General features: G+C 33.4%; 1 protein-coding gene across 2 annotated transcripts in view; it reads left to right on the forward strand.

The window, feature by feature from the left end:
• PCDH15 (protocadherin related 15) overlaps positions 1 to 27,226 on the forward strand; it is a 2,067,151-nt gene that overhangs the window by 1,606,788 nt on the left and 433,137 nt on the right. For both annotated transcript variants that reach the window (XM_031956966.1, XM_031956965.1), the window contains 2 exons: positions 7,007 to 7,115; positions 17,263 to 17,375. In XM_031956966.1, the coding sequence (XP_031812826.1) occupies positions 7,007 to 7,115; positions 17,263 to 17,375 (222 nt within the window). The remainder of the gene's footprint in view (positions 1 to 7,006; positions 7,116 to 17,262; positions 17,376 to 27,226) is intronic.

Here is a 27,226-nt window from a genome sequence, read left to right on the forward strand (position 1 = left end):
GCAAAATTTGAAAACAAGAAAGGCAAAGTAATTCATCTCTGTCTAAATCCAGAATATTAGCACCATTAAGAAGAGAAAAGAATATGTGAACTATCAGTTTCTAGTAGGTAGAAAGTTACTGATTCTGTTGGTGACTCATACTCAATGAAGAAAGAAAGCAAAGCCCATGGGAATTGAGTTGTGCTTCTGGCTGTTGTTTAAACTATTCTCCAAAGTCTTTAGAGATCTAGTGAAGTAGATACAATCACACTAGTCCCATATATCTTAGCAGATAGTTTTGTGTCTCTTCTGCTCCTCCACTATATAAAATGTTTGAAATAGACCATTTAGATGACTGAAGGCCCAAGGATCCCCAGAGCCTTTCCTGATGTGTGTCTTCTCTTTTATTGATGTACATAGACTTTTTTGTTCAAGGAGAGACATCTGTGATCTCTCCTAACCAGTCTTTTTTTCTTTACAACTGTTAATTATTGTTGAATAACTCTTTGGGTAGATAGTAGTTCTCTTTATTTAGAAGAGATTAGTTCTTCCAACTTTCAAAATAATACTAATAATAGTTAACACATATGCCTCTTTAAAGACTATAAAATATTTTTCATGTCTTGTCTAGGAAACAACATCTTGTAGAATTCTGGCTTTTAATCTCCCCTGCTATCCACTTCCATTTTATGGGAGAGTTCATTCCATTCATATTCACAGTTATGATTACTAATTCTATATTTCCCTCCATTCTAATTTTTTTCCATTTATACTTTTCTTTCTCCTTTTGTCCTTTCCCTCCTCATCTGTATTTTGCTTCCTTCATCTCCCTTAATCTTCCTTCCCTTCTACCATCCACTCCCAAGTTTTCATACTGTTGTCTGTGATGACTGCGTATTTTAATATCAGCCAGAGTCAGGAATTCAGATTAAGGGAAAATCCTCAATCTTTATTCTTTGTGGAGATGAAGGGGTATGGTGATAGGAATGTGAGCAGCCACAACAGGAACCTGGCCAGCAGTCTCTCTGCCTCTCTCTCTCTCCACCCACCCAAATCATCTCTTCATCATTTCCTATACAACACATCAAAACTTGCACAAAGAGTGGGTGGGGCCATTCTTTCTCCAAGAATATATTAATAGAGTATCGTCCAATTGCTATTTAGCCTCACGTGTTTGGGACCTTAGTGCATCAATTAGAGCTTCAGCCCATTGCAGTTGTCCCCATCTATTTCTGTCTACTCTTCTATCAGTTTTCTCTCTTTTTTTTTCCTTTTGTCCTCCTACTTCCATATATAATAACATAAATTTCTATGCCAATGAGGCATGCATGATATTCCCATTTAGCCAAATCCAATGAAATTAAGGTTCAAACATTGCTCATCCACATGTGATATAATTTACTCCATTTTTTTAACTTCCCCTTTCCTTTTCTCCCAGTACAACTTGATTCCCACCCCTTAATTTCTTTTTTTTTTAATATCTCTGTCTACATACATTCTTTTTAAGTGCTCTAACAAAGATACAGTCCTCAAGAATTACAAGTATCAGCATTTGTAGGTATATAAGCAATTTAACCTTTAAATAACATTTATTTTTTTCTTGTTTATGTTTTTTATTCTTTTTTGAGTCTTGTATTTGAAAATCAATTTTCTGCTCAGCTCTGATCTATCCATTAGAAATGATTGAAAACCCCCTATTTTATTGAATGCCCATCTTTTCCCCTAAATAATGCTCAATTTTACTGGGTAGTTGATTCTTAGTTGTAGTCTCATCTCTTTTATCTTCCACAATATCATCCAGGGCCTTAGGTCCTTTAATTTTGGAAGCTGCTAGGTCCTGGGTAATTCTCACTGTGATTCCTCCATTTTTGAATTGTTTCTTTCTGGTTGCTTGCAAATACTTTCTTGATCTGATAATTCTGAAATTTAACTACAATATTCCTTGAAGTTTTCATTTTGTGGTCCATTTCAAGAACTGATTGGTAGAGTTTTTCAATAACTATTTTACTTTCTGATTCTAGAATATCCAGGCAGTTTTCCTTGATGATTTCTTGAAAGATATTGTCCAGGCTTTTTTATTTAAATGATGACATGGATTGAGAGAGTTTCAGGCATGGAGGATGTACATTCAAAGGAATTATCAGTATCAATGAAAGAAAGCCAGGAATCTTGAAATAAAATGTTCTGATTCTTCAAAAAGAAATCTTTCAGGAGCATGCCTTTTATTAAATAAAAGGAAATGAGCATTGTGGATGACTTTTTAATTCCCTAATTGATTATCTTGAAAAAAGTATATTTAAGTGCCATCATTAGAAAGATTTCTATTCAGATTTCATATCAGAAGCTCAATTTCAAGGAAAACATTACTATTAGATACTCCTATTAACTCAAATATTTTTATCCATCATGAAATTCTAAATATATGCTTCAAAATTCACATTCCTGTAATATTCATAGGAAGGAAAATGTTGAAGGTATAGAACTATATTCACTTTCAGTTAAAAATATAAATCTTTCTCTTTATATAACATAGAGTTTATCCTAGTCAGCAATCTTTAATTTGGTGACATTTGGAATCAACATTTTTATTTTCATTACATTTCAATTTACTCCATAGAACATTTCTAGTTATATCTTGTGTGTGTGTGTGTGTGTGTGTGTGTGATTGTGATTGTCCCTTTTCCCTATTGGCTCATTAAGCACATTGGACATAGTGTTACACATTCACATCAGCCCTCTCCAGCTCTGAAATGTATGGCTTGAATTTATAGTAGGTTCAAAGACAGAGCTTAACAATCTCACTGAATATGTGTTTTCTTATTAATTGATTTTCAGTGTTAGGAAGTGATATTACACTGACCTTTTTTTGTTTGTTTGTTTCTCCATTTTGCTGGTTTTCTAGAATTCCCTTTGGAGGATAAGGAGATTTCATATCTGTTGCATGTTTCAATTTCTGTAAATATTTGACTGGTAAATATGTTTCTGTAAATATTATTGTGACTGTCTTTCTAACCTTGTCTAGGAAAGGTTCAATCCTCATATTATATATCTGCATCTTTATAATTTATCTATATCTATACATTTATACATATACATATATGTATATAGAGAGATTTTATAAAGCACTTATATACACATACACAATTTCCTTATACATATATATTTTAGAAAACATAAAAAACACAATAATATGCATACATATTAATACATATGTACACGTGTGTAGTTTTACTACTCAGAAAATTAATGTGTGTGTGTATATGTGTAAAATTATGAATAAATAAATGCTGAAAACTTTTGCATTAGATCCTTTTTTAAACATGCATGTATAAACATGTATAAACAAGGTCTTGAGCTATGCTAAAATATAAAATGATGACACTTCCTTTAGATTTACTTGGATTGAAGAGTGGGAGTTTTAAGTCTCACTGGAGTTATATCATTTTTAAAAAAAATAGCTAAAGTAATGGCACTTTTCAACTATTTGGGGAATAATTAGCAGCCTATGACAGGAGTCTAAGCAAGAAATATGAATGCTTAAACACCCATGATGAGTCATGGAAGTGGAAAGAAAAGGAAGAATTGAAGACATATTTTAGAAATAAAATCTACAAGCCAATAATCCGATAGATCAGATACCAAATTGGTTCATTTTCAAATGGACAAATTAGTTTTGTCCAATTTCAGCATAACTTCAAGGGACACTGAAATCACGAGCAAAGTTAACTACTATTGAATAAAACCCATTAATCATGAAAATATGAAAGTGACTAAAACAATAATACAGAAAAAGCACTGAAAGTGAATTCTGAGACATTCAGGCCTAGAGAACTTGACTTAAAATACTCATGAAACCCAGAAACAAGAAATACAATTAACTCCCACTTGGGCGCAAGTATGACTGTCAGAAGTCAGAGCTAAAAAAGCTAATAATCTCTTTTTTAAGCCTTCATTTACTGCTCTATACACAGGGTACTTCAGTAATAAGAAAAGGTTAATGGAAAGTCTTTAGAATGCTATGAATTAGGTTTCTTTGTCAAAGAAATCAATTCTATCAGAATACATCTTCATAAAGTATCGTTGTTGACATTTATAATGATATCTTGGTTCTGCTCATTTCACTTAGCATCAGTTCATGTAAGTATCTCCAAGCCTCTCTGTATTCATCCTGCTGGTATTGACATCATTTTAAATCAACACAAGAAGCATGGATTAATCAGCATTTATCATGTGGAAGACAGTGCCTTGTATAATATTATATAATGGAGATTCAATAAATTCTTGTGAGATAAATAGTTTAACAAGAAAAATTTATTTTTGGCAATTAAATGCTTTAAAAACTTAGTTTTCGTCATTTCAATTTCAATTCAGTCATTGGTTATTAAGCACCAAATATTTGCATTCTTATAGCCTTTACTAAAGTACTGACCTTCTAGTGGAGAAGCACTACATTTGCAGGATAATGTGAACTTCATTGGAGGAGGTGGTTTGGGGGTTAGGATAAGGAAATAATTCCTATGGGAAGAGGCAGTTGAGCTGAGTTTTCAAGAAAATAGAAATTCACATGTATACTTATATGCAGTGAGCAATTTATTACAGTTCATATGATGTGAACTCTTTTGGATTTTTTTTTTTTTTTGGTCTGCTTATTGTTTTCATTCATTTTTCCATCATGTCTTCCTCTCCATGACAATTTGGGATTTTCTTGGTAAAGATAATAAAGTGATTCAACATTTCCTTCCCCATGTCTTTTTATAGATGAGGAAACTGAAGCAAACAAAGTTAAATGATTTCCAAACATCACAATGATCATGTCTGAGTCCTACTTTGAACTAACAAAGATCAGTGATTCTGACTCCAAGCTGACTTCTCTACTGCTTCCGTTTAGGTGCTACTCATTCAAAATGAAAGTCCTTTTCAAAACCATACCTTAAAGCTATGGTTAGGCTCAAGGATAGATAATATCCTTTTCTATCTAAAATCATAGATGTGAAGCTGGAAAGAAACTTAGATCCAAGGTGATTGAGCCTAATTCTCTCATACAATGAGAAACTTGGCACCCAGAGCTTTACCAAGTGCCTCTTGGATAATGCATATGGAAATGAGACTGGATTTTAAAAAGTGATTATTATGAAATTTCTGCAATTACTAATTTCTCAGAAGCAACAAAAAATACTATTATACTAATGCTAGTATGTGAAGGATGTCGGTATTGAAAAATTTCAAAAAATGGCAATTATTTTTATTAAAATCATCACTGATAGAAAAATTGGTGTTAAATTTTGGGATGGAAAAGACTTTTAAAGATAACTTTATTTTAATCCTGACAGATTCGGGAAAAGTAGCATAGAACAAGCTATCAATGCTTAATTATGAGACAAGAGGCAATAACTGGCTCTTGTTCATATAAAAGCATAACTATAAAATACCTTCCACTTGAATATAATTCATTTACATTAAATATTAAAAGATTTTGTATAAATGGTAGGTTAGGAAGGAAATACAATAATACTTACATTGTTATAAATCATTCCAAGAATCAAATAGAACATTTATCTTAAAAAGCAATAGAAGGTTTGTAATTTCCAATGTTGAATTTCCATGGGGAAGATGAGAATTTTATCGAATGTTTATTTCTTTCTTTCTTTACATTCATTATCAAATCAGATAGTCTATGAGATATGGTATATCATGGGGAAAAGAACACTAAATATGAAATCATTCATTCTAGCATTCAACTTGGGGTGACCCTAGATCCACAATGTAGTCTTTGTGGCATCCCAATCATGTAAGAGGTCCCTTAAAAGGCTGACCAAGAGTCAAAGAACTCTGTGGATATTCATGTATTCAGAACTCATAATTCAGTTGTCCCAACCCAAGTGTTTAATTTTACTAATCAGAGTGAAGACACAACTCAAATAAAGACATTTAATGAAATAACATAGTTATAAAACCACCATTCTAAACCCTAGGCACACTATCACAGATATATGAATATATGATATGATATATGTGATATATGAATATGAAATGAATATGAAACGAGTGAATATTTGTAGGAATACTTGTTGAGAAATAAGAAACATACACATAACATACACTAATCAAGGCTAGGAAATAGACAAAAGCTTGCTATACCTCTTTTAGTTTCATTTTTCCCATTTGTAAAATGGGATAATAGCATTTGTAGTATCGATCACCTTGAATTCTTAAGCACTGAAGAATGAGGTTCTGAATACTTTAATACATTTAATAAGCATTAACAATATATTTTTTTGTGTTAAGTGCTAAGCTAGACACTCTTTCTGGCACAAGGTAGATGTGGGACATAGCATTAAAGTTGGAAAAACAGAAATAGGATTGGGGGATGACGACCTTGGCACCTTTATAAAATGGATGCTGTTGGAAGAACTCACCAGAGGGAAAAAGAAGTAGATCTTATATAGTGAGGAAAGTATATCAGATATTATTATTATTATTATTAATTATTATTAACTACTATTTGGGAAATAAAGCAACTTAACGAGGATCACAACATATAAATATCTGTTGACGGTAGGATTTCAACTTGCTTCCCCAATTTTACATCTAGGCCAACATCTTTTCTTCTGTGATGCCCAACTCTCCATAGAATCAGGATTTTTTTTTTAAATTAAGCATCAATATACATTAGTTATAAAGAGGGAAGTATCTGTGCATTAAATCTCTTTTACATCCATTATGTCATTCTATCAAAACTATATTTTTAATGGTATAGAAACTTTTATAAAGACTGCCCACATCAATAGAAAAAACAGTCTGTTCCTAATTTAGTGGATAAATCTGAGGCTTGGAGGAGCTGGTATTTGTCCACTGTCACATAGCCAGTCACTATTAAAGGAGATACTTGAACCTGAACCCAGAACTTTTTAACACCGTGCCCAATACTATCATACTTTCACCCTCTATCTGACTTGAAAACCTAGGCATTAAAGTGTTGATATGTTTAATGAATCACCTAAATTAATCTTTCTGAATTTCATTTTAGGAAGAACTGAACCCCATCATTGTTACTCCCCCAATCCAAGCCATTGATCAGGACCGGGACATCCAGCCACCTTCTGATCGACCTGGGATCCTCTATTCCATCCTTGTGGGTTCGTATCTACTAATTTTTTGTTATATTTCCATAATCAGTGAGTGGCTGGAATCAGATATAATATAACAAGATTCTTTTTTTTTAAATAATAGCCTTTTATTTTCAAAATATATACAAAGATAGTTTTCAATATTTACTCTTGCAATACCTTGCATTCCAATTTTTTTCTCCCTCCCTACTCCCTCCCCTCTCCCCTAGTCAGCAAGTAATACAATATATGTTAAACATGAAATTCTTCTAAACATATTTACATATCCATCATGCTGCAAAAGAAAAATCAGGTCAAATGGGAAGGAACAAAATGAGGAAGAAAAAAACAACAAGCAAACAAATAGCAACAACAACAGAAAGTGAAAATTCTATGTTGTGATCCACACTCAGTTCCCATAATCCTCTCTCTGGATGCAAATGGTTCTCTCCATCACTAGGTTATTGGAATCGGCTTGAATCCACTTTGCCATGCCAGAAAAGAGCCATGTCCATCAGAATTGATCATCACATAATCTCATTGTTGCTGTGCACAATGCTATTTTGATTCTACTCATTTCACTTAGCATCAGTTTATTTAAGTCTCTTCGGGTCTTTCTGAAATCATCCTGCTGATCCAATAACATAGGAGTTTTTTAAAAAAGAAACCACTTGAACATTCCATGGAGGGAAAAACTGAAATTCAACATCTGTGAATGTTTTTATCATTTCTGAATATTTCTAGATAATTTTTGACATTTGTGCCTATTTCAAAATTTCTCTAGCTTCAAGATAGTACTGGAGATCAAATTCAGAGTGATACTGTTATAGTTTTATGTAGCATTGGGCCTAAGGATAAATGGGAAGAAAAAAAAATGGAGGTGAAATAAAAGGGAGAGACATTTTTTAAATAAATGTTTTTCCTGCACATGATCTTAGATTTATTAAAATAATTAATTCATTTGCAGAGCAATAAACATAAATTTCAAGAGTATTTCTTGATTGCCATGTAACATAATAAACTGTTAATTTGTAACAGTGGAGACATAAAGGAGAATAATGATAAAAATGTCACTTACAAGCCATACACACACACACACACACACACACACACACACTTACATACACACATGTATATAATCAATTAAAAACCTAAAAATTTCTTGGCCTTCTCTGGGATCAGCTCTAGATAACCCTTCCAAAAGCTGTTAAAGGACACATTTAAATTAACTCCAATTTCAGCAAAACTCACGCTGTTTTATTATATACTTCAGCTGTTGTTTTCTCTGTGTCCTAAGATAGAATTTTTGTAAAGGTCTTTCTCTGTGTGTGTCTTGTCTGTGTTTCTCTGTGTGTATCTTCTCTCTGTCTCTGTCTTCCTGCTTCTTTCTGTCTCTGTTTTTCTTTGTCTCTATGTATGTCTCTCTGCCTCTGTCTCTCTGGCCCTCTCTCTCTCTATGTCTCTCTTATTCTGTCTTTCTCTGTCTCTGTCTCTTCTTTCCTCTCTCCCTTCCTCTCCCACCTCCCTCTATCACTCAGCATCATAAGCATTCAAATTTTAAGAAACGGATTGGATCGGTGTACTTTGATAGCAGGCTTTAGAAGAACACATGATATAATTGTCCTTAATTTCATTGAATACGCTTCCTAACAGAAGTCACAGAGCATGCTAATCATTTGTTAGCATCTACAGAATCTTATGCAAGCTTTCTTCATCTATCTGTGTAAAGAGAATGCTAATTGTCCCAGAATTATACCTGATGGGTATCAGATTATACTGTTTTTTTTTTTAACTATTCTTAGATCAGAGCTAAGATTAAGGTGAGCTAAACTGGGGCTTTTCCCCAGGTAACAATATTTGGAAGATACTAGAGTTATGTGTACTCTAAACAAGTAGAAACAACAGAGATTAATACTTAATTTTTATTTGATTTTGTGTTCCAAACTGTTAATATAAACTATATTATCCCATATTTAGTAGATGAATGCATTCAAAGAGGGAAGCTAGGAAGCTTACTGGATAGAGAAACAACATGGAAGCAAAAACACCGGAGTTTAAATATGGCCTCAGACATCACCAAATTGTGTGATCTTGGGCAAGTCATCTAACCATGTTTGCTTCAGGTTCCTCATCTATAAAATGAGTTAGAGAAAGAAATGGCAAATCACTCCATTATCTTTGCCATGAAAATGCCAAATAGGATCACAAAGAGCTAGAACATGACTGGAAAAAAATAAATCAAAAACAGTAAAAGACATTAAAGCTACTGTTTATTTTTTAGTTAGCATACAATGTAACTGTGTTGTGACTTTGGATTACAGCAACTTACTTTTTTGAGTAAAAGTTTCTCACTTAAATAATGAGATTGATAGTGATAAATTGTTCTCAGTTCCTGTTCTGGAGATTCAATAGTGAAGAATTTTCAGGTTATATCTATATTGATTTGAATGTTGTTTAGGTAGATAAAGAAGATATTATGATTATTGTGTACCCACTATACTCAATTTAAATACAGTCTGTGTTTACTATTAACAACACAAATTAGGATGAATAATACCCAATTAAATTGTTTCTCTATTATGCGCTATTCATATTTGCAAAATAATCAAAAAATTAAGCGAAGAAGAAAAAATTCCTCAAAAACATCAACTAAAAAGTTGGTATTGATTTTTATTACAGCAATTTTTTATGATAATTGGCCTTTGGGGAGCTGAATTCTTGACATTGTTCTTTCTGGAAGTCAGATACCACTTTAGATGTTTTTGATTGTTTGCATCTTTTTTTCTTTTTTTTTTATGTTTGCTTTTGAGAATTTTTTTTTGAAGCCTGTATTTTCCAATAAAAAGATAACTTGAACTATTATTACTAAAGTTCTTTGTTCATTGTCCACATTGCTTAAATTCTAGGAAAAAGAGCTTCTTCTTGGATCTATAATTGTGTCATCCCAAATTGGCTTTAAAATCAGGTGTGATACAGGCTGATTCTAAAGATGTACCATGGTGAAATGAAAGTGTAAACCAAATCCTCCTGTTATAGAATAGGTAGATTTGAGGAATTTTGGACTGAATCTCTGGGTCACAAAAAGGATGCTATTTTTCCTGAGCTATCCCAATATATTTATTCCAAAGAAATACTCAGCCAACAGTATTTTTTGCCCTAAAGGGTAAAATTCTTTTCTAGTACGGTATCTTCTGGCATAGACAAAATTATTCATACCTGTGATACTCAATACAGAAAATGATGCAGATTTTTTTTTACTTTCTTGGCTTTTCTACATTTATAACTTTCTTTTCTGGAAGTGATTATGAATCCTATCGAACAACAACGAGATACTTTGCAGTATTTGGACATGTGGTAGAGATATGTGGTAGATTCTCAATTCGTTTACTAATATAAGGGTAAGACAGATATTTTACAGAATGATCTCTCCATTCATCTAACCATCATTCTAATTCAGGCCTTTATCTCCTCTTAGATAAATTCTTGGAGTATATTTTTCATTAGTTTTCTTTATTTAAGCCTCATTTTTATGATCTCCTTAAGAAGGTCCCAAATGATATGTCTAAAACAAATGTTTGATCCTATCTTCTTAAATGGTTTCTGCTCAAATGGTTTCTGTGGTTTCTTACTACCTCTGAGATGAAATAGAAACCTCTCAGCTTGTAACTTCAAGTCCTTTCCATTATATAGACTAATTTCATATTATTCCCCTATGCTTCATTCGGCATAGCCTATTTTCTCTTCCCTTTTACATTTTATCACCATACCCTTTCATCACCATGCTTTTGAGCATACAGTCCCCCTGCAGGAAATGAGTTTCTTTTCACCTTCCTCTACTCTAATGTCTATTTCTTTCAGAGTTCATTTCAAATCCTACTCTTTCCACTGATCACCTTTTTTCTTTCCTATCCTAAACGGTCATTATTGTCCCTCCCATTAATTTGTATTTGGCAGTCATCTGCATGAAGAGAATAATTGTACCCGTGGAAACAGATGTAAACTTCAAGGGGGGAAATGTAGAGCACCCACAATTGAACCTTTAAGAGCAACCACCCTTAGAAGAAATTTTGAAATGCTGTAAACTGAGAGAGAATTGTGAGGCAGACAAGAGAAACAAGAGGGAAATAAATGTCACTGAAGCTAAGGGGACATCTGGGACAAAGGGATAATAAATGAAAAATCTTGAGGCATTAGGGAGTATTAAATAAAATAAACAAATGAAAAAGAATATATTAAGCACTTACTATATTCCAACATTATTCTAACTTTTACAGACAAAATATGGGCTTCAAACCTAGTATATTTATGCAGAATTTAGGCTCTAGTCCATGATTATAGAGTTGGTAAAGGGTTAATAGAGAATATGACTTTTTGCTTTCTCCTTTGAGAGGGGACCTAAACAGATTTAAGTACAAGAGAGGGAAGATTTGGAGGAGCATCAGTCATATAAAGGAGCCAAGATCTCAACATGCTCCTGACCTCTTGGGTGAAATCAAAGACTTTCCTTCTCTGATGAGCAGAGATAGCTCTCTGCAGTAGATAAGCTCAGGCAATCTTGGTGTTATTTGGTTTATTCAAATTTGTATGACTTCTGATATCTGTTTGGTTTTTGGATTAATAATTTTACTAACTTTTCACTATTCTTGATGATCTTTTGTGTAACGAGAAATTGATGAGAAAAGGTCAAGCCTTTGGATATAAGTTTAGAGTCCCCCTTCCTTTTGAAGAAATAGTTCCTAAGAAAGAAGTTTGTTGGAGAGGGAATTGGAAGGATAAGAACAGATTAAGATAATTCTAGTTCAGTATCCCTCTCTTAGAAGAACCAAGTTTTCAGATGTCAGTATCTGGCTTCTCTCTAAGAAGGAATCAAAGTTTCCCTTGGAGAGAAGTGAAATAGATTTCTATTTATACCTTTCTTTGATTCATATTTGAACAAGTCCATATGAACAACACATACACATGTGTATACATGTAGACACACATTAGAAAAATACAAAACAAAAAGAGTCCCTTCCCTTAAGGAGTTTATATTTTAATAGGGAAATACAAAACATATTCGAATTTGTTATCCATGAAAGAGGAGTTTGTTCTGAGAAGCTGCAAGGAATGCTATTGGAACTGCTGTGGAGTAAATTAATACAACCCTTCTGGGAAGGATGGCAGAATTAATCCTATCCTGGTTCCTCATAACAACCCTGAGAAAAGTTTTTAATCAGATTTCAAAGTTGAGAAGTGAAAGGAATGAAAGGGAGTGGAGGCAGGAAGGTGTTTGGAAGTGACAATCAGAAGAGATATAGAATGATATTATGAGAAGACAAAAGAAGGCTTTCCAAAGACAGATAATTTTTATAGAGAGTGGACAATTTTTATAGAGAGTGGAAAAGAAGCTATTACTTAGGGAAAATCAGAAGATAAGAGATAAAATTATGGAATAATGGATGAAGCTGAATCAGAGAACAACACAGGGGATGAGGTTAAGTTCAGACAGTGGTAATAATAATGGCAAGAACAATAATCTTCCCCTACCTTATAGGCTGGCAAAATGGGGAGATTGATAGGGAAAACTCAAGAAATAGTGAGATGATAGATGGAAAGATGAGGAAATTTAAAGAAGATAACTTCATTTTTTTAACTAAGATAACTTTTATTTGGGACTTGCCAAGTGGGCAGGAGTGGTACAATAAGTGCTGTGGGAAGTATGGGAATCAACTAGGGGAGGAAAAAAAGATTGCTCTGCAGCCATAAGGATCCATTTAAGATTAGATAATCCATACTTAGACTAGACCAAATTTTCTCAAGCAATGATCAGAATTTCAGAAGTAGTAGAACAGAAAAATGATGGTGGAAGATTTGAAGGAACTAGAGGTAGTAGTAGTGGTAGTCATGGTAGTTGTATTAGTGGTAGTGGTGGTGGTACTAGTAGTAGTATAGTAGTAGTAGTCGTAGTGTAGTAGTAGTAGTAGTAGTAGTAGTAGTGGTGGTGGTGGTGGTGGTGGTGGTGGTGGTGGTGGTGGTGGAGGAGGAAGAGGAAGAGGAGGAGAAGGAGAAGGAAAAGTAACAGTAATAGAAAAAAAAAGGAGTAGTAGTAGTAACAGCAATAATGATAACAAAATCATCAACAATATTCATATAGGACTTTCAATTTTACTAAGCCCTTTACATGTGTTTTTGCATTTGATCTTCACAAAGACCTATAAGATTGATACTATTTGTTTACCTATTTTACAAATGAGGACACATGTCAAGATTTCATGTGAAAGCAAAGATCAGGTAGAATGAAGCAAATGAGGAGGTGAAAGAATAGACTTTTTGAACTGAGGGGGGATTATCAAGGTTTGGGAGCATGGATTCAGTGTCCTTATAGGGCAGAGAACTTTGTCAAGTCCCAGTGACTACAGCTGTTGTTATCTGATTGTTCTGGATAGATTGAGTATAAAGTTGGAGCATAATTCCTATAGATCTTAGCAGAAACCATTATGTACTTGGTAGCCTCTGTCTCTTTATATCCCTTACATTTCCTCAATTTGAAAGGAATATAGCGAGTGCCTGCACAGAGTGGTTGGATTAGTCAAAGGAGCCTTCTATGAGAGGAGATTTGAATCCTGATGACTTGTCTGTGGTATTTACAGGTGCCACTGAAATATCCTTTAGCCTCAGTCACATTTTTCCTTAAAAGCCTTTTCATCTGCCTTTCTTTAGTGTTCTAAGGAGTACATTAAGACCACATGTATTTTTCACGCTATTGGTAATATTGAGTGCTATCCCCTACAATATAATGGACAATCCATCAACGTTCCCCAGTGATTGAATGCACTTCTCCAAATGTTTATTAGTCATTGCTTGCAATTGATAAAAGGTGAGAGGGTCAGTGCAAATCTACACTTGAATTTAGACTCTTGCTAAAAATATTGTGCCATGGGAGCCATTCTGCTCAGATAAAAGCTAACAATAATGTATTATAAATTATATACTTATGGAAACTGGATTAGATCACAGAGGTGAAAGAAGTCTTAGAAACCATGAAGATTACTGCACACCAGAACTAGAATCTTGTCTATAACAAACCCAACTAGTGAACAGGCAAGTAGGAGACTTCCAAGAGAATACCGCTTTGGGAAAAATCTCAGTAAACATGAATTAAATAGGAACAATCATTTCTTCTTTGTGAGTATAAGTAATAATTTCACAACAATGTATGCTGATCTAAAATAGAGCAAACTTATCTTATCTATCCATTCATCCATCCATCCATGCAGTTACCAAGTCCTGTCCCTCTTGACAATAGAGTTTGCTTCCCTTACTTCGGCTATCCCCTGCTCATTACATATCGAATGAAGAAATCTTATAGATTTATATTATATCATAATATAAGAACATATATGACACAGTTTTCAGTCATCTTCTAATAGAAATCAAAGCTTTTCAAATAAAAAGAAGCCTTGTAGCTATGTAATAACAGAAAAAGTATAATAAAAATTATAATAAAATTAATTTTAAAAATTAAATTAAAAATATTCATGAGTCTCATTACTGTGTGCAAAGGCCATAACAGCCACTTAATGTTGACATATGTGAGGTAAATAAAAATCTCATTCTTTTTTAAATGTATTTTTAATTTATGGGAATCTCAATTATAGAAACTATATTCATCTTTTGGTCACACAAACATTTCACAAAGAATTTAGAATTAATTCAAAATAGCTTTTGTGTCAATTAAACTACTAAAGTTTCCTTGGCATTATTGATAGACTGCAGAAGGGAAATGATAAAAATAGATTATGTATCATATAATTTATCACTACCCAAATAATTCTGCAGATTCAAGGCCATGTTTGGGTGCTGAGTGGCCCAAAGATATAACAATCACCAATCCTGCCAATGAGAAGTCTATCATCCATAACAGAAAGAGTTGGGCATTTTTATAGGCAGAATAGAATAAGTCAAAAATGGTTTGATTTCTATTTTATTTTTTATCCTACCTCTGAATATATAGTAATTAAATAATTGTTGATCAGAATTGAATAAATCAGTCATAGAATATTAATTTTATTATAAGAGCTAATATTTATATTGTGCTGTATTTACAAGGTGTTTTACAGATAGTATCTCTTTTCCTATTTACAACTCTATGAAACATGCTATTATTATTATCTTTTTACAGATAAGGAAATGGAAGCTGAGAAAGGTTCAAAGACATGCCCAGTGCCATATGGCTAGTCAATATATGAAACAGAGTTATTATACTCAATTCTTTGTGATTCTTGGGGCACCATGCTTAATCTAACCTATGACTCTATCTTCTGTCAGGCTCCTCTTAAATCTCAGATAACCATTTGCACAATAGCTGTCCTGGAATACAGCAGGAAAGAGATCAGAAAATTTTAACAATTTGTTAATAAATATTTCTAATCCTACCGAAACTGAGTGTTCAGTGAGGTGAACTATATAAAATCAAAATAAGCTGATTATGATTGGCATTAATCATGTGTCTTTACAAGTAAAACCATTAGAAATTCACAGCTAATAAACTTCCTGAAAAAAGTCAATCAACCAAAAGGAACAGCAAACTCTTCTCTCCTTTAGGAGGACTCTAAGACTCCTTTCCTGAAATTTTTAATTACAAACTGACTTCCCTTCAAAAGGCTAGAAAACCCTGTCTCCTGGTTACCTGGGAAACAGGTTAATTTATGGTTGTTCTCTGGCTTTGGACTTTATGGGATGTGTAAGAAGACACAATCTGTGTCAGTTAAATGCTGTTAATGACTTCAATAAGAAAGACTTTTTTCATGGAGCAAAAGCAACTTCTGATTTGTGGTATCATGCCAATTTAATTCTCAAGGAAGAGAAGTCCAAACTGGTTTTCACTTGAGTGTCCAGAATAAATATGACTATCCTGGCAGTCAGGGTAGCAGGAAGGTCTGTCACTAGGCTGGAGTTGCCCCAAATTCAGTTTTCTTAGCTCATTTTATAAAAAGAAATTTGGCTTCTATTTGTCTAAAATGCAGGGAAGAGAGATTCATACTTTGATTTCATGGGCATTAGTCCACTAGTTATTTATGGTGGTCAGCACCCTTGCTGTAACATGCAGTCTTAGAAAATTGCTGAGCGTGCAGTCATCTTGGACTGTCTCTGTGTGAGAAATAACGTAGAGGGCCGAAACTCTTGAATAATTGCACCAAGGTCGGTTCAAGCACTTGGGGCTAATTACTGATTGGACAATACTCTATGGGCATATGATTGGAAAATGGTCTTTCCCACTATCCTGTGCTGGCTCAATGATTGGTGTATACACAGGATTTTCGGCGGGACTAGGGGGTGGAGTAAGACAAGCCAGAGTCAGTTTTTGAGGTAGAAGAGGAAGAAGGCAGTTGCAGAGATTCTACTTCCATCCTGTTCACGTCTACCCCTAAAGACCAAGAATAAAGACTAAGGATTTTTGCTTATCCTGACTCCAGCTGATTCTGGGGTGTCTGGGGTGCTAGCACAGTTGTCACAAGATAAAAGTAGAGAAAAAGAGAAGAAAAGGGAAAAGAGGAGAGGAGAGAGAGAACCCCAAACACATACATTGATTGACTTATTAGATAGGAACAATATATCCATAACCTATCACCATAGGATCATAGATTTTAGACTTGGAAGGGTTCTCAGATGCCACCAAATCCAACCCCCTCCAGAGAGAGAGAGAGAGAAAGTAATAGATAATTGTTCCAATAGATAATAAGTATTAGGTGGAGGGTTTGAACCCTGCCTCCAGAGTCAGGACATTTCTCTTCTCCCATACAGAACCATTCTATTAGACTTCAATGAAACATATATACCCTCTTAACACTTCATTCTTCTGGTAAATCTCCAGGAAATGAATCTTCTGATTCATGTGAAAATATGTATCAAACTCACATGTTCAAGACTAGATAAGAACAGCAATAACACTAACAGAAACTAAAGCAAAAAGCACCCCCCCCCCAAAAAAAAAGTTCACTTGGGTATTTTGCACTTAAGGTGATGAGCTGTCCATGATGTAGGTTTCCCAGGCTTCTTTGTTTTCTCAATTTGATTTACTAAGGCCATCTTGATTTTAGTCTTCAAGTACTTAATGAATGAAATAAAAAGGTAAATCGGATGCTCATATTACTGATTTTGATCAATTACATGTTCACCTCTCAATGTCTTTCTGCAGGGACTCCTGAAGATTATCCTCAATATTTCCATATGCATCCAAGGACTGCAGAGCTCAGCCTCCTGCAGCCTGTAAACAGGGATTTCTACCAGAAATTTGATTTGGTGATTAAGGTAATTTTCATTCGAGTCTCATTTCCTTTTGCTTGCAATGTGCTTAGTAATAGAGTCTCTGGGGATAGGGGAAGATATGTCTACCTTAAAAACATCATTTGGGGAGCCGAGTCAATAACTTGTGAAAGAAAACAATGTAGACTCTAAGATTCTTAATTGTGTCTTATTCCATTAAAATAATATATGCTATTTGAACAAAAACATTTGCCAAACAATTTATGCCTAATGAAAATATCTGAATATAAATTTCTTATGTAAATATAATGAGGGCTATAACAGGTATCATATATCCTATCTTTTACCATCCTGAACAAATTCCTTCTCAGAGGATGATGAATAACACTCAGAACACAAGAGGCTAATTATGTACAATATAAAAATATATATGACTTTATACTGTACTAGTTTCTGTGATTTATTTATCATATTTTCCATCTTTGTTTTTATTATTGTTTTCCCAGGAAGCTAGAGACATTTGTCTATTAAGATAGTTATTTGATTTATTCCTAATGATTTGCCTCATGTTGAAAAATATTCATGGACATGAAAGTCTTTTAGAATTATGGCAGATTAAATTTATTATCATACATTTCTCTTGGAATTAGTTTAATATACATTTTGACTGAACAAAAGCATATTCAACTTGGAGACACAATTACTAGTAATTGTTTGAGGTTCAATGGGATCTCTCCCTTCTGCTTTGTTTTTGTAATTGGATTCAACTGTACATGGATTAAATACTTACTGTTCACTTAATAAATTCAAACAAATCCAACACATAAGAATATACCCATTTCGACATCGATGTCTTGCTTTTAAGGGATGAATGAATATCAAACGTCCTTTTAATTACAAACATGTAAACTGACTTTTCCCTCAAATCTAGCCTTATTTGCTTACTAATTTTGCTGATCCCCAAGTAATCACTTAACATTTGCTTACCTCAATTGCTTCAACCATGAAATGGGAATGATAATAGCACCTCAGTATTGTTGTGAGTAGAAAATGAAATAATATTTATAAAATGCTTAGTTAACTTTAAACTACTATATAAAAACTAGGCATTGAGCATATAAATATCTATGTCATTAAAAAAAAATCCACCAAATAATTTTTTAAAAGTTTAAATCTCAAAGGGATGGTAATAGACATTTACTGGATGTGTAACTATAGTTAGTGTGCATTATGGGAAAATGTAATCACATAATCTTAGAGTGAGAAGAGATTTCTGAGTCTAACTTATTGCTAAGAGTGAGAAAAATATGCCTTTTATAATATATCTCATAAGTGTCATTTGCCTTATTATTTCCAAATTGCCATATTATTCCAAAGAGGGAAATCTGATTCCCCTTAAGGAAGTTTTGAATTTTTCTATAGTGCTGTCTTTTGAATACTTTTACTTGCTAAAACTATTTGCTAAACTACTTTAACTACTTGCTAAAAAAAATTTGATTTTTATACTAAAATCAAATCGGCTTCGCTCCACTTCTTTCCTGTATTCTTGATCTTGCCCTCTAGAGTCACATAATACAAAGGCATTCCTTCTTTCAGTTGATACCTACTTACCTACTTGAAGACAACTGTTATTCCCCATCCATATCTTCTCTTGTTGAAGCAAAACACCCTTAGTTCCTTCACTTTCTCCTCTTATGACATTGATTTAAGTTCTTCACCAACCTGATTGCTCTCTTCTTGACATTCTCCAGCTTACCAAAATCCTTCCTCAAATATGGCACCTAACTACAGAGAAGAATAAATTGACGTTTAGAGCAATTTGTGATGCTCTTATCTATCTATCACTGAGTAAATATTCAGTGATTTGTGCATTTATCATCTAAACACTCATCTATCCATTCGTCTATTTGTTTATATAGTTTTCTTTTTACTCATGCATTTACTTTCTTATCTATCTATTTCATTGTTTGATATTTCTTCATTAATTTTCATACTTTATTTTCATCTCGGTTTTCTTAAATACCAAGTGAGTCTTGATTTTACAAGATTTCTCTTAGGGTTTCAACATTGCTAATAAAGTCCACCTGTATTTTGTAGAATATACAATATGGGAAATATTCCAAAGGAGTCCCTTAGCAGGAAAACTTTCAAAATGACTAATCTAAGCTATTGAAGTAAATTTTTAAAATCAAATATGAAGAAATAATTAAACAGGAACCCAGACTGCCCTTTCTGCTTTGAACACATGCAGTCTAAATACCTACTGTATGCCAAATGCTGAGAAAATGAAAAAAAAAGGGGCTATTTTCCTGTTCTCTGAAAATTATATCATTATGGAAGAACAAATAAGCAAGCCTTGTGACCATTTTCTTGTTATATTCTTTGTTTTTTTCATGGAAACGTTCAGAAGTGTTCTGACATAGCCCTTTTAAGTCTAAACAAAATTTTCATTTCATAGGATCTTAAATTTAGAACAAAAAGCCTCCTTATAGTATATTTAATAGAGGCAAAATTGAATTGTGATTATAAAGGGAAATGACTTATCCAAGTCATAAAATGGAAGAAAAAAGATTTAAACTCTGATTTTTTGTTGTCAATAATGCAGTTCTTTTTTCATTACCATTCTGCATCAGAGCACAGAATTATAGTTTTACAAGTAGATTGGACTTTAAGTATTATATAGTCCAGCCTCCAACATATAAACAATGAGGAAACAAACCCATAAAGACGGACTAATGACCCAAATCACAGCCAAGATGGGATGTCACATCCTTGCACCTAGTTCTCTTTCCCTTTCACAAAACATATATTAGATTATCAATTCACAGGATATAGAGTAAAGAGTACCGAGTACAGTCAGAGATCCTGGTTTCAAATCCTACCCATCATATCAACTACTCAGTTATTTTAGTTTCTGGGTTTCAATTTCTTAATCTACAAAATGAAGAACTGGAACCTGTACAGGGCTGAAACTATTGAGTCAATGCACTGAGGTCAGGACTGCAGAGCACTTGAGGCTAACTACCGATTGGACAATACTCTATGGGCATATGTGATTGGTGTATACAGAAGATTGTAGGAGGGACTAGGGGGTGGAATAAGACTAGTTTAGGTCACTCTTTGGCGGTAGACAAGGGAGAAGGCGGTCACAGAAATCCAGCTTCCATCCTGTTCAATCCTGTGTCTAACACCAAGAATAAAGACTGAGGACTTTTGCTTATCCTGACTCCGGCTGATTCTGAGGTATCCTTGGGGCTAGCGCAGTCTTCACAGGAACCAGATGGTCACTGATGTCCAAGTTTCAAATACTAGCTCAATGGAACTAATGCAGTTGTGGAATTGGGATTACTAGGTCCATTTCTTTTAGACCAAATTCATTGTTGTTCAGTTGTTCCATACATGTGTGACTCTTCACAGGTCCCTTTTCTTGGCAAAGATATTGGAGTGGTTTTCCCATTTCCTTCTCCAGCTTATTCTACAAATTAGAAAATTTAATAAACAGGGTTAAATGACTTGTGCGGTTCACACAGATAGTAAGTGTCTGAGGCTAAATTTGAATTCAGGAAAACTCATTTTCCCAATTCCATGCTTGATACCTTTTCTACTGCCTTCCCCTTGTAGTACACCAAATAGAACTCTTCATGTTAGTTTGCATAAATTAATCCCCAAGTTAGATTTCTCATTTTCTTGCTAAATATTAGACCTTCATTGCCATTAAATGATAAAGCCCCAAATCTGCCTCTTTTTACTGATTGTCACTCTCTTTGGAGTCTTACTGTTCCTTTTGCCAGGGGAGTCAAGTACTTCCTAACAAATCATTTCCTAATCCTGACAACTAAGACATGAAATTTTTATTTTTTTCAATGACCAGAGGCAAATGTTCAGGTGTACCTGAGAATAGTAACTCAGTTTATCAATTATGAAAAATCCATTACCACAGGCCATAGATAATGTAGTTTAATGTTTTAATAACAATTTTTGTTATTAATGGAAGTTTTTACAGGCATTATTAGATTCAAATTACTGTGTTTTGTGTGCAGTCAAGGGGATAATAAGCAGAGGTATCAATCTGAAAGAATAATAATGTGCCACCTGCTTGAATAATAGCTGAGCAGCTCGCTATTGTTTGGGGGTCCATTCAGCCTCTACAATTTGGCACTTCTTCTCTAAAATGTCTTTATTATTTTTTTCCTTCTCTTTTTAAAATTTTATAATGCTGGGGCATCCATCGGCTTTAAAAGTTGTTATTGGATTTGATCCCAATTTCTGGGATAGGGAAAATCATATTGAAGTGTTTGTTTTGGGACTTTGAAGAAGTTCTCCTTGAATGATGGTGCTGTCTTAACAGCTGGATCACCTCACCCATTAGAATTTTCTTATTTTCATTTTTGCTTCTGCTAGGGGTTCTCTTACAACTTGCCAAATGGAAATAGAAAATAATTCTAAGAAACAACTCCAGTGGCTAAACTTATTTCTTTTTTAAAAGGAAAAAAAATGCAAATGACTAAAACATACTTTTATTCTGTTTCATCCTCATTTGAACACCAGGAAAATAAAACAGCCAAACTTTGACTAATTGCTGTAGTAAAGGCAAATAAACAATCAAACAAAAGTGTTCAAAATGATCTTGTTTTTTTTTTTTTAATGGAATATTGGAACATATGTGTTCTGAGTAAAGACAAATAAACCATATCCTGCTAATACAAAGGCAACTGAATGTACTGGAAAAGAACACTAAACTAGATCACATCCCACTTCTGATCATTAGTGTACATGGGATGATTGGCAAATCATTTAAGCTATTTATGCCTCAGTTTCCTCATCTGTAAAGCAAGAATTGGAATAATATATATTTCACAGGGCTGTTGGAAAAAGCAAATGAAATTGTATGTTTAATGGACTTCATTAAATCATTATATATAGATATGTATATGTATATACATATAAAAATATTTATTAAGCATATACTATGGAGATATCATCTACCTATATTAGATGAGGGTGGTTGGAGTTTAATAAGGAGTGAAAAGTAAAGACCATTTTAGAACCAAATCATTGCAACTTAGTTTTTCTAGCCTTTACATAAAAACTCAAGCAGCTATGAATTTCATTATTTGCAGCATGTTTTGCTTTATCATCATTGGAGTTGTGCTTTGCTTTTTTGCCTTTTGATACAAAAGAGCTAAAACACTTATTTTTAAAATAAATTGAAATGGACATCTTTTTTCTCAAATCTACCATGTCTATTCTGTAGCTCTGAATGTAATTGTATTTTTGATCTTAAGCTATTCGATTCTTTCACTAATAGCCAAGGTCACGGTGAAATCATGAACATGAAGAATTCACATTGCTCTGATTTTTCATGGTTATAGAAATTGACCTTGTTAACACGAAGAACATGAAACCTGTTGTCCACTTTTATGCGATCATGGAAGCATTGATTATGAAGAATGCCTCTAAATTAAATATTTGTCTTCTCAATGATTTAAATGAGGAGTCAGTCAGTCAGACGAATTTAAGTATTCCTTCCAAAAATTTTATTTCCAAACATGAACAAAATCCATACCCAGGATTCAACATCCTAGTTTTCAAAATTATTTAATTACTTTATTAATATTATATAATATATTATTGCTGATCATATTTAATTTAATTATTAAATGAATTATTTTAATGCCCCATATTTTCCCCTTAAATTAGATGTCATTTTAGCACTAATATGTTATATGCTTCAAGTCCTTTATGACATAATCTCTGAAGAATTGAATCCCCGAAGAATTGAATCCCCAAGGCTATTAGAGACATCCAGTGTGGTTGTAGTAGGCTAAAACTCATTATAAACTAGGAATCATGAAAGAAAAAAAAATTAAGATGCATAGACTTTCATGAAAATATGTGTTGAGATTGGCAGATGGATCCCTGAAAATGAATTATATACCACTTACTCACGAGTGAATGAAGAAAGTTCCCATGATCCTGGGTAGACATCTGGTAGAACACTAATAGAGGGCATGGATACATGCTTTCTTGATGTGCAGAGACGAGTTATAGCCTTGTAATTTGAATACAACACAGTGATAAAGTCACAGATTTGTTAGAGTCAAAGCTTAGAATCTATAATGTATTTCTTCCTTAATCCCTCAAATTCATTTTTTATACTTGCATAATATATAGGATGATTCTACTCCAAAACTTGAAATTGAAGATGTAAGTTTGTTGACCTGCAATGTGTGGGCATATATCTTATTTTTTGAGATTAATGGTGTATGTACTCACAATTAGCTTTACAATTTTACTTGTTTTCAGTGGGCCTTAGAGAAATGATACTGGTCTATATGTGCCACTCATCAGATTCAGCATGACAAGGTTTTCTTTCTTGATATGTTAATATTAAAAAAAATAATAACATGACAACCTTCTTTAGGCTATTTCTCAGCTTATATTCCCACTTGGAATTAAACTTCACACAAGCATTATTACCTTAGGTCCTAGGAGTAAAAGTATAAGTGACTTTACTTCTTCCTAGTACTCATGGATCCTCATTGATGTGTGTCACATTAACAATAGGTTGGTAGATCTGAATTAGCTATTAGGACACATTGTAGAGCTGTAGAAAAACTTCTTAAAACCTGCTTTATAAGTAGTGATTAAATTCTGGATTTTCTGAACCTATCTCAGTTGAAATAGGGAGGGGAACTCTCTCCCTTACAATATTTACAGCTATTATCAATATTTCACTTCAAAATGCACATACATTTAAGGTGCAATCTTCCATTAGTGTCTGTATTTCTAATCTTACTGATAGAGAAAATGATATCTAGAGTTCATCATGCAATTATTATTTTCAATAGTATTTTATTTTTCTAAATATATGTAAAGATAGTTTTCAATATTCATTTTTGTAAGATTGTGTGTTCTTAATTGTTATCCTTTCCTCCCTTCCCTCCCCAAGGCAGTAAGCAATTTGATATGTGCTATACATGTTAAAATATTTCTGTATTTGTCATGTTGTGTCAGAAAAATCAGGGGAGAAATCATGACCAAAAAAAAAAATAAACAAATTTGAAAATGCTACACTTTAATCCATATTCAGTCTTCATAGTTCTCTCTCTGCATGCAGATAGCATTTTCCATCCTGAATCTATTGAAACTTTCCTGAATCACTGCATTGTTGAGAAGAGCCAAGTCCATCATAGCGGATCACCACATAATCTTCTTGTTACTGTGTATAATATTCTTTTGGTTCTGCTCACTTTACTCATCATCAGTTCATGTAAGTCTTCCTTCAAAAATCATCCTGCTGATCATTTCTTACAGAACAATAATATTCCATAACATTCATATCCCATCACTTATTCAGTCATTCTTCAATTGATGGCATCCACTCAATTTCAAGTTTCTTGCCACTACAAAAAGAACTGCTACAAACATTTTTGCACATATAGGTTCTTTCCCTGTTAATCCTGCAATTATTTTATGTTTTTAAATCTCAAAATTGTCAACAGTATAAAGACAAAAAACAAGGAAAAGTGATACTATTCCAAGTGAGCAAATAAAAGAAAAAAAAAAGTCTAGATCTAGGCAGCTGGAAGGGTCCTTAGAGACCATGGAGTCTAAGCCTCTCAATCTATAGATAAAGAAACTAAGGTCCTTAGAGGTAAAGTGACTTGTAAACAGTTAAAATCCCTTATTTTAAGATTTCTCTAACTTCAGAATTATAGTGCCTCCCTGACTATCATGTAGAATAGTGTTTAATATTTAATGTGAACAATATAATGCTACAGTATTTTTATGGATTTCTTATTTTATGAAAATGACTATTTACAACAAACCTTCAGATCACTGGTGATTCTTACCTATATTCTTCTATCTGTTGCCCAGAGAATATATGTTCAACATGCTGTGTGTGACCGCTAGACTTTTTGACATTTTGTGGATACTTATGCAAACACTCATGTTCTCATTTTTTATCACTTGGTTTTCATTAATGTCATTATTTTCTAGATTGCTGTTCTAGTTATCCAAATCTGTGATTTCATTAGTTTAGGAAACTCCCATGGAGGAAGTTCCATCTAACAAAGTCCATATATAATTTCATAATTTTTATTTCTTTCTCTTTTTTTTGTCATTTTTCACTTTGTAAAGTGTCTTGGGACACAGAGGTTGTCATAAAATTCTAGTCAAATGCCTTTTAAATAGCAAAAAATGTTTTTTTTTTTTTAAATTTCTGGAATGGATTAATCACTGGGTTACTAGGGACATAAAGATAAAATTAAACAATACTGGTGAGGTTTCACATTTGACTAAGGGAAAATAATGTATATAAATAAATACAAAGTGAATATAAAGGTATTTGGGGATTTTGTTTTTGTTTTCTTTTCATGGAGAAGAGCCAAAAGATGCAGGAAACCTGGGACGACCCCCTTTAGAAAGTTTAAAAAAAAAAAAAAGGAGCTTAGCTTTGAAGAGAGCCAAAGGGGTCCTAAAGTTGTTAGACCATTTCTTGTGGGCAAGTTTCCTTAGGTAATATACCTTAATATCCCTATATCCATGTGGTGCCTCTACATAGTCCTTAGAGATATCTGTGGTTTTGATTATTCCAAGGATCCAAGAGTTCCATGATGGATATACTTTATAACAATATTGGGAGAAAAATAGTTTAGAAAAGTTGTTCTCTAGTGTCAGGGATCACATTAGAATCACTGATAATGTTGCTCAATCTCCTCAATATTATACCATTTCCTTCCTCTCTTTTGTTCAAAACTCCATTTTTTATCTTCAGGATGTACCTAAAATATCCATAATAATGGACTGAAGTAGGAGAATGGAAAAAGCACTTGTAATAAAAAAAAATCATCAGATCTATTAAATAACCATGGAATATCCAATAAATATTTGCCTTGTTTCATTTATTTTCCCCAATTTGTACAGATTTCAGAGAGTTTAAAGCTTTTTCTTTGAGTAGCCCAATTACTGTAGTTAGTTGAAAGGTTATTAGATCTATAAAAGAAAGAAAAAATACCGCCCTGAACATCTCTAGTATTTTTGGCTATGCTATTGTGTTTTATTTCTAAGCACATTCTCTCCATGGGCCCATTGGTCACTCTGTCAATGAGAAGTATTTTTTTTAAAGAAATGTAATTTAAATAGTGGATTGCAGGGTGCTACCTGCTTGTTGGGACAAAAATTACTAGTGAATAGTTAGTTAAGGAACCAAATAAGTTGAGGATAGGAAGTTTTTTTTGAAAATAAGGCAAACTGTTTCATAATATCATACTATTACATGTCCAACCCCAGAAATGCCATGAGAAAGGATTCCATGCTATGAGTTTTTAATGGCATCTTGATCTTGGGAAAAAAACAAACAAACTTTTAAGTATAAATATTTGTGAAAAGGGTAATTCTCATGGGATACTATACTCTTTTTTTTCTTTTAATTGGTTAAAGGTAAACTTTTGTAACTATTAAGCATAGGGAACTAGAAAGAGAAAAGTCTAAGAAGTAGGAGAGCGCTAAATTTAAAAGGAAAAAGAGACCATTTATGTATTCATTCAACAAATACTTATTAAACACTGACTATTTGCAGTTGCCAAAGTGCCTCAGCATATTTGGTTGGCTAGACCCTCTATGGTAAATTTTTGAAATGTTAAGGAACAAGAATCCACCAGAACAGGCAAGTAGGAATGGGTTGACATTTGCCTTATTGGCAAAAACATACATATCCAGAAGGTCATAAAACTATTTATTTGAGTGTTTGTTTATGCACTTAGGGAAACAAAGGTAAAAATACCCACCTTCAAAATGTTTATATTTGCCATTGGAAGGTTCCATCCACCTTATACCTCTGCTTTGAAGCAGTTCTCTGGTTTGCTGCAGGGCTAGATTTGTGAACTCAG

The sequence above is a fragment of the Sarcophilus harrisii genome, chromosome 2 (assembly GCF_902635505.1).
Source record: "Sarcophilus harrisii chromosome 2, mSarHar1.11, whole genome shotgun sequence".
Classification (NCBI taxonomy): Eukaryota; Metazoa; Chordata; class Mammalia; order Dasyuromorphia; family Dasyuridae; genus Sarcophilus; species Sarcophilus harrisii.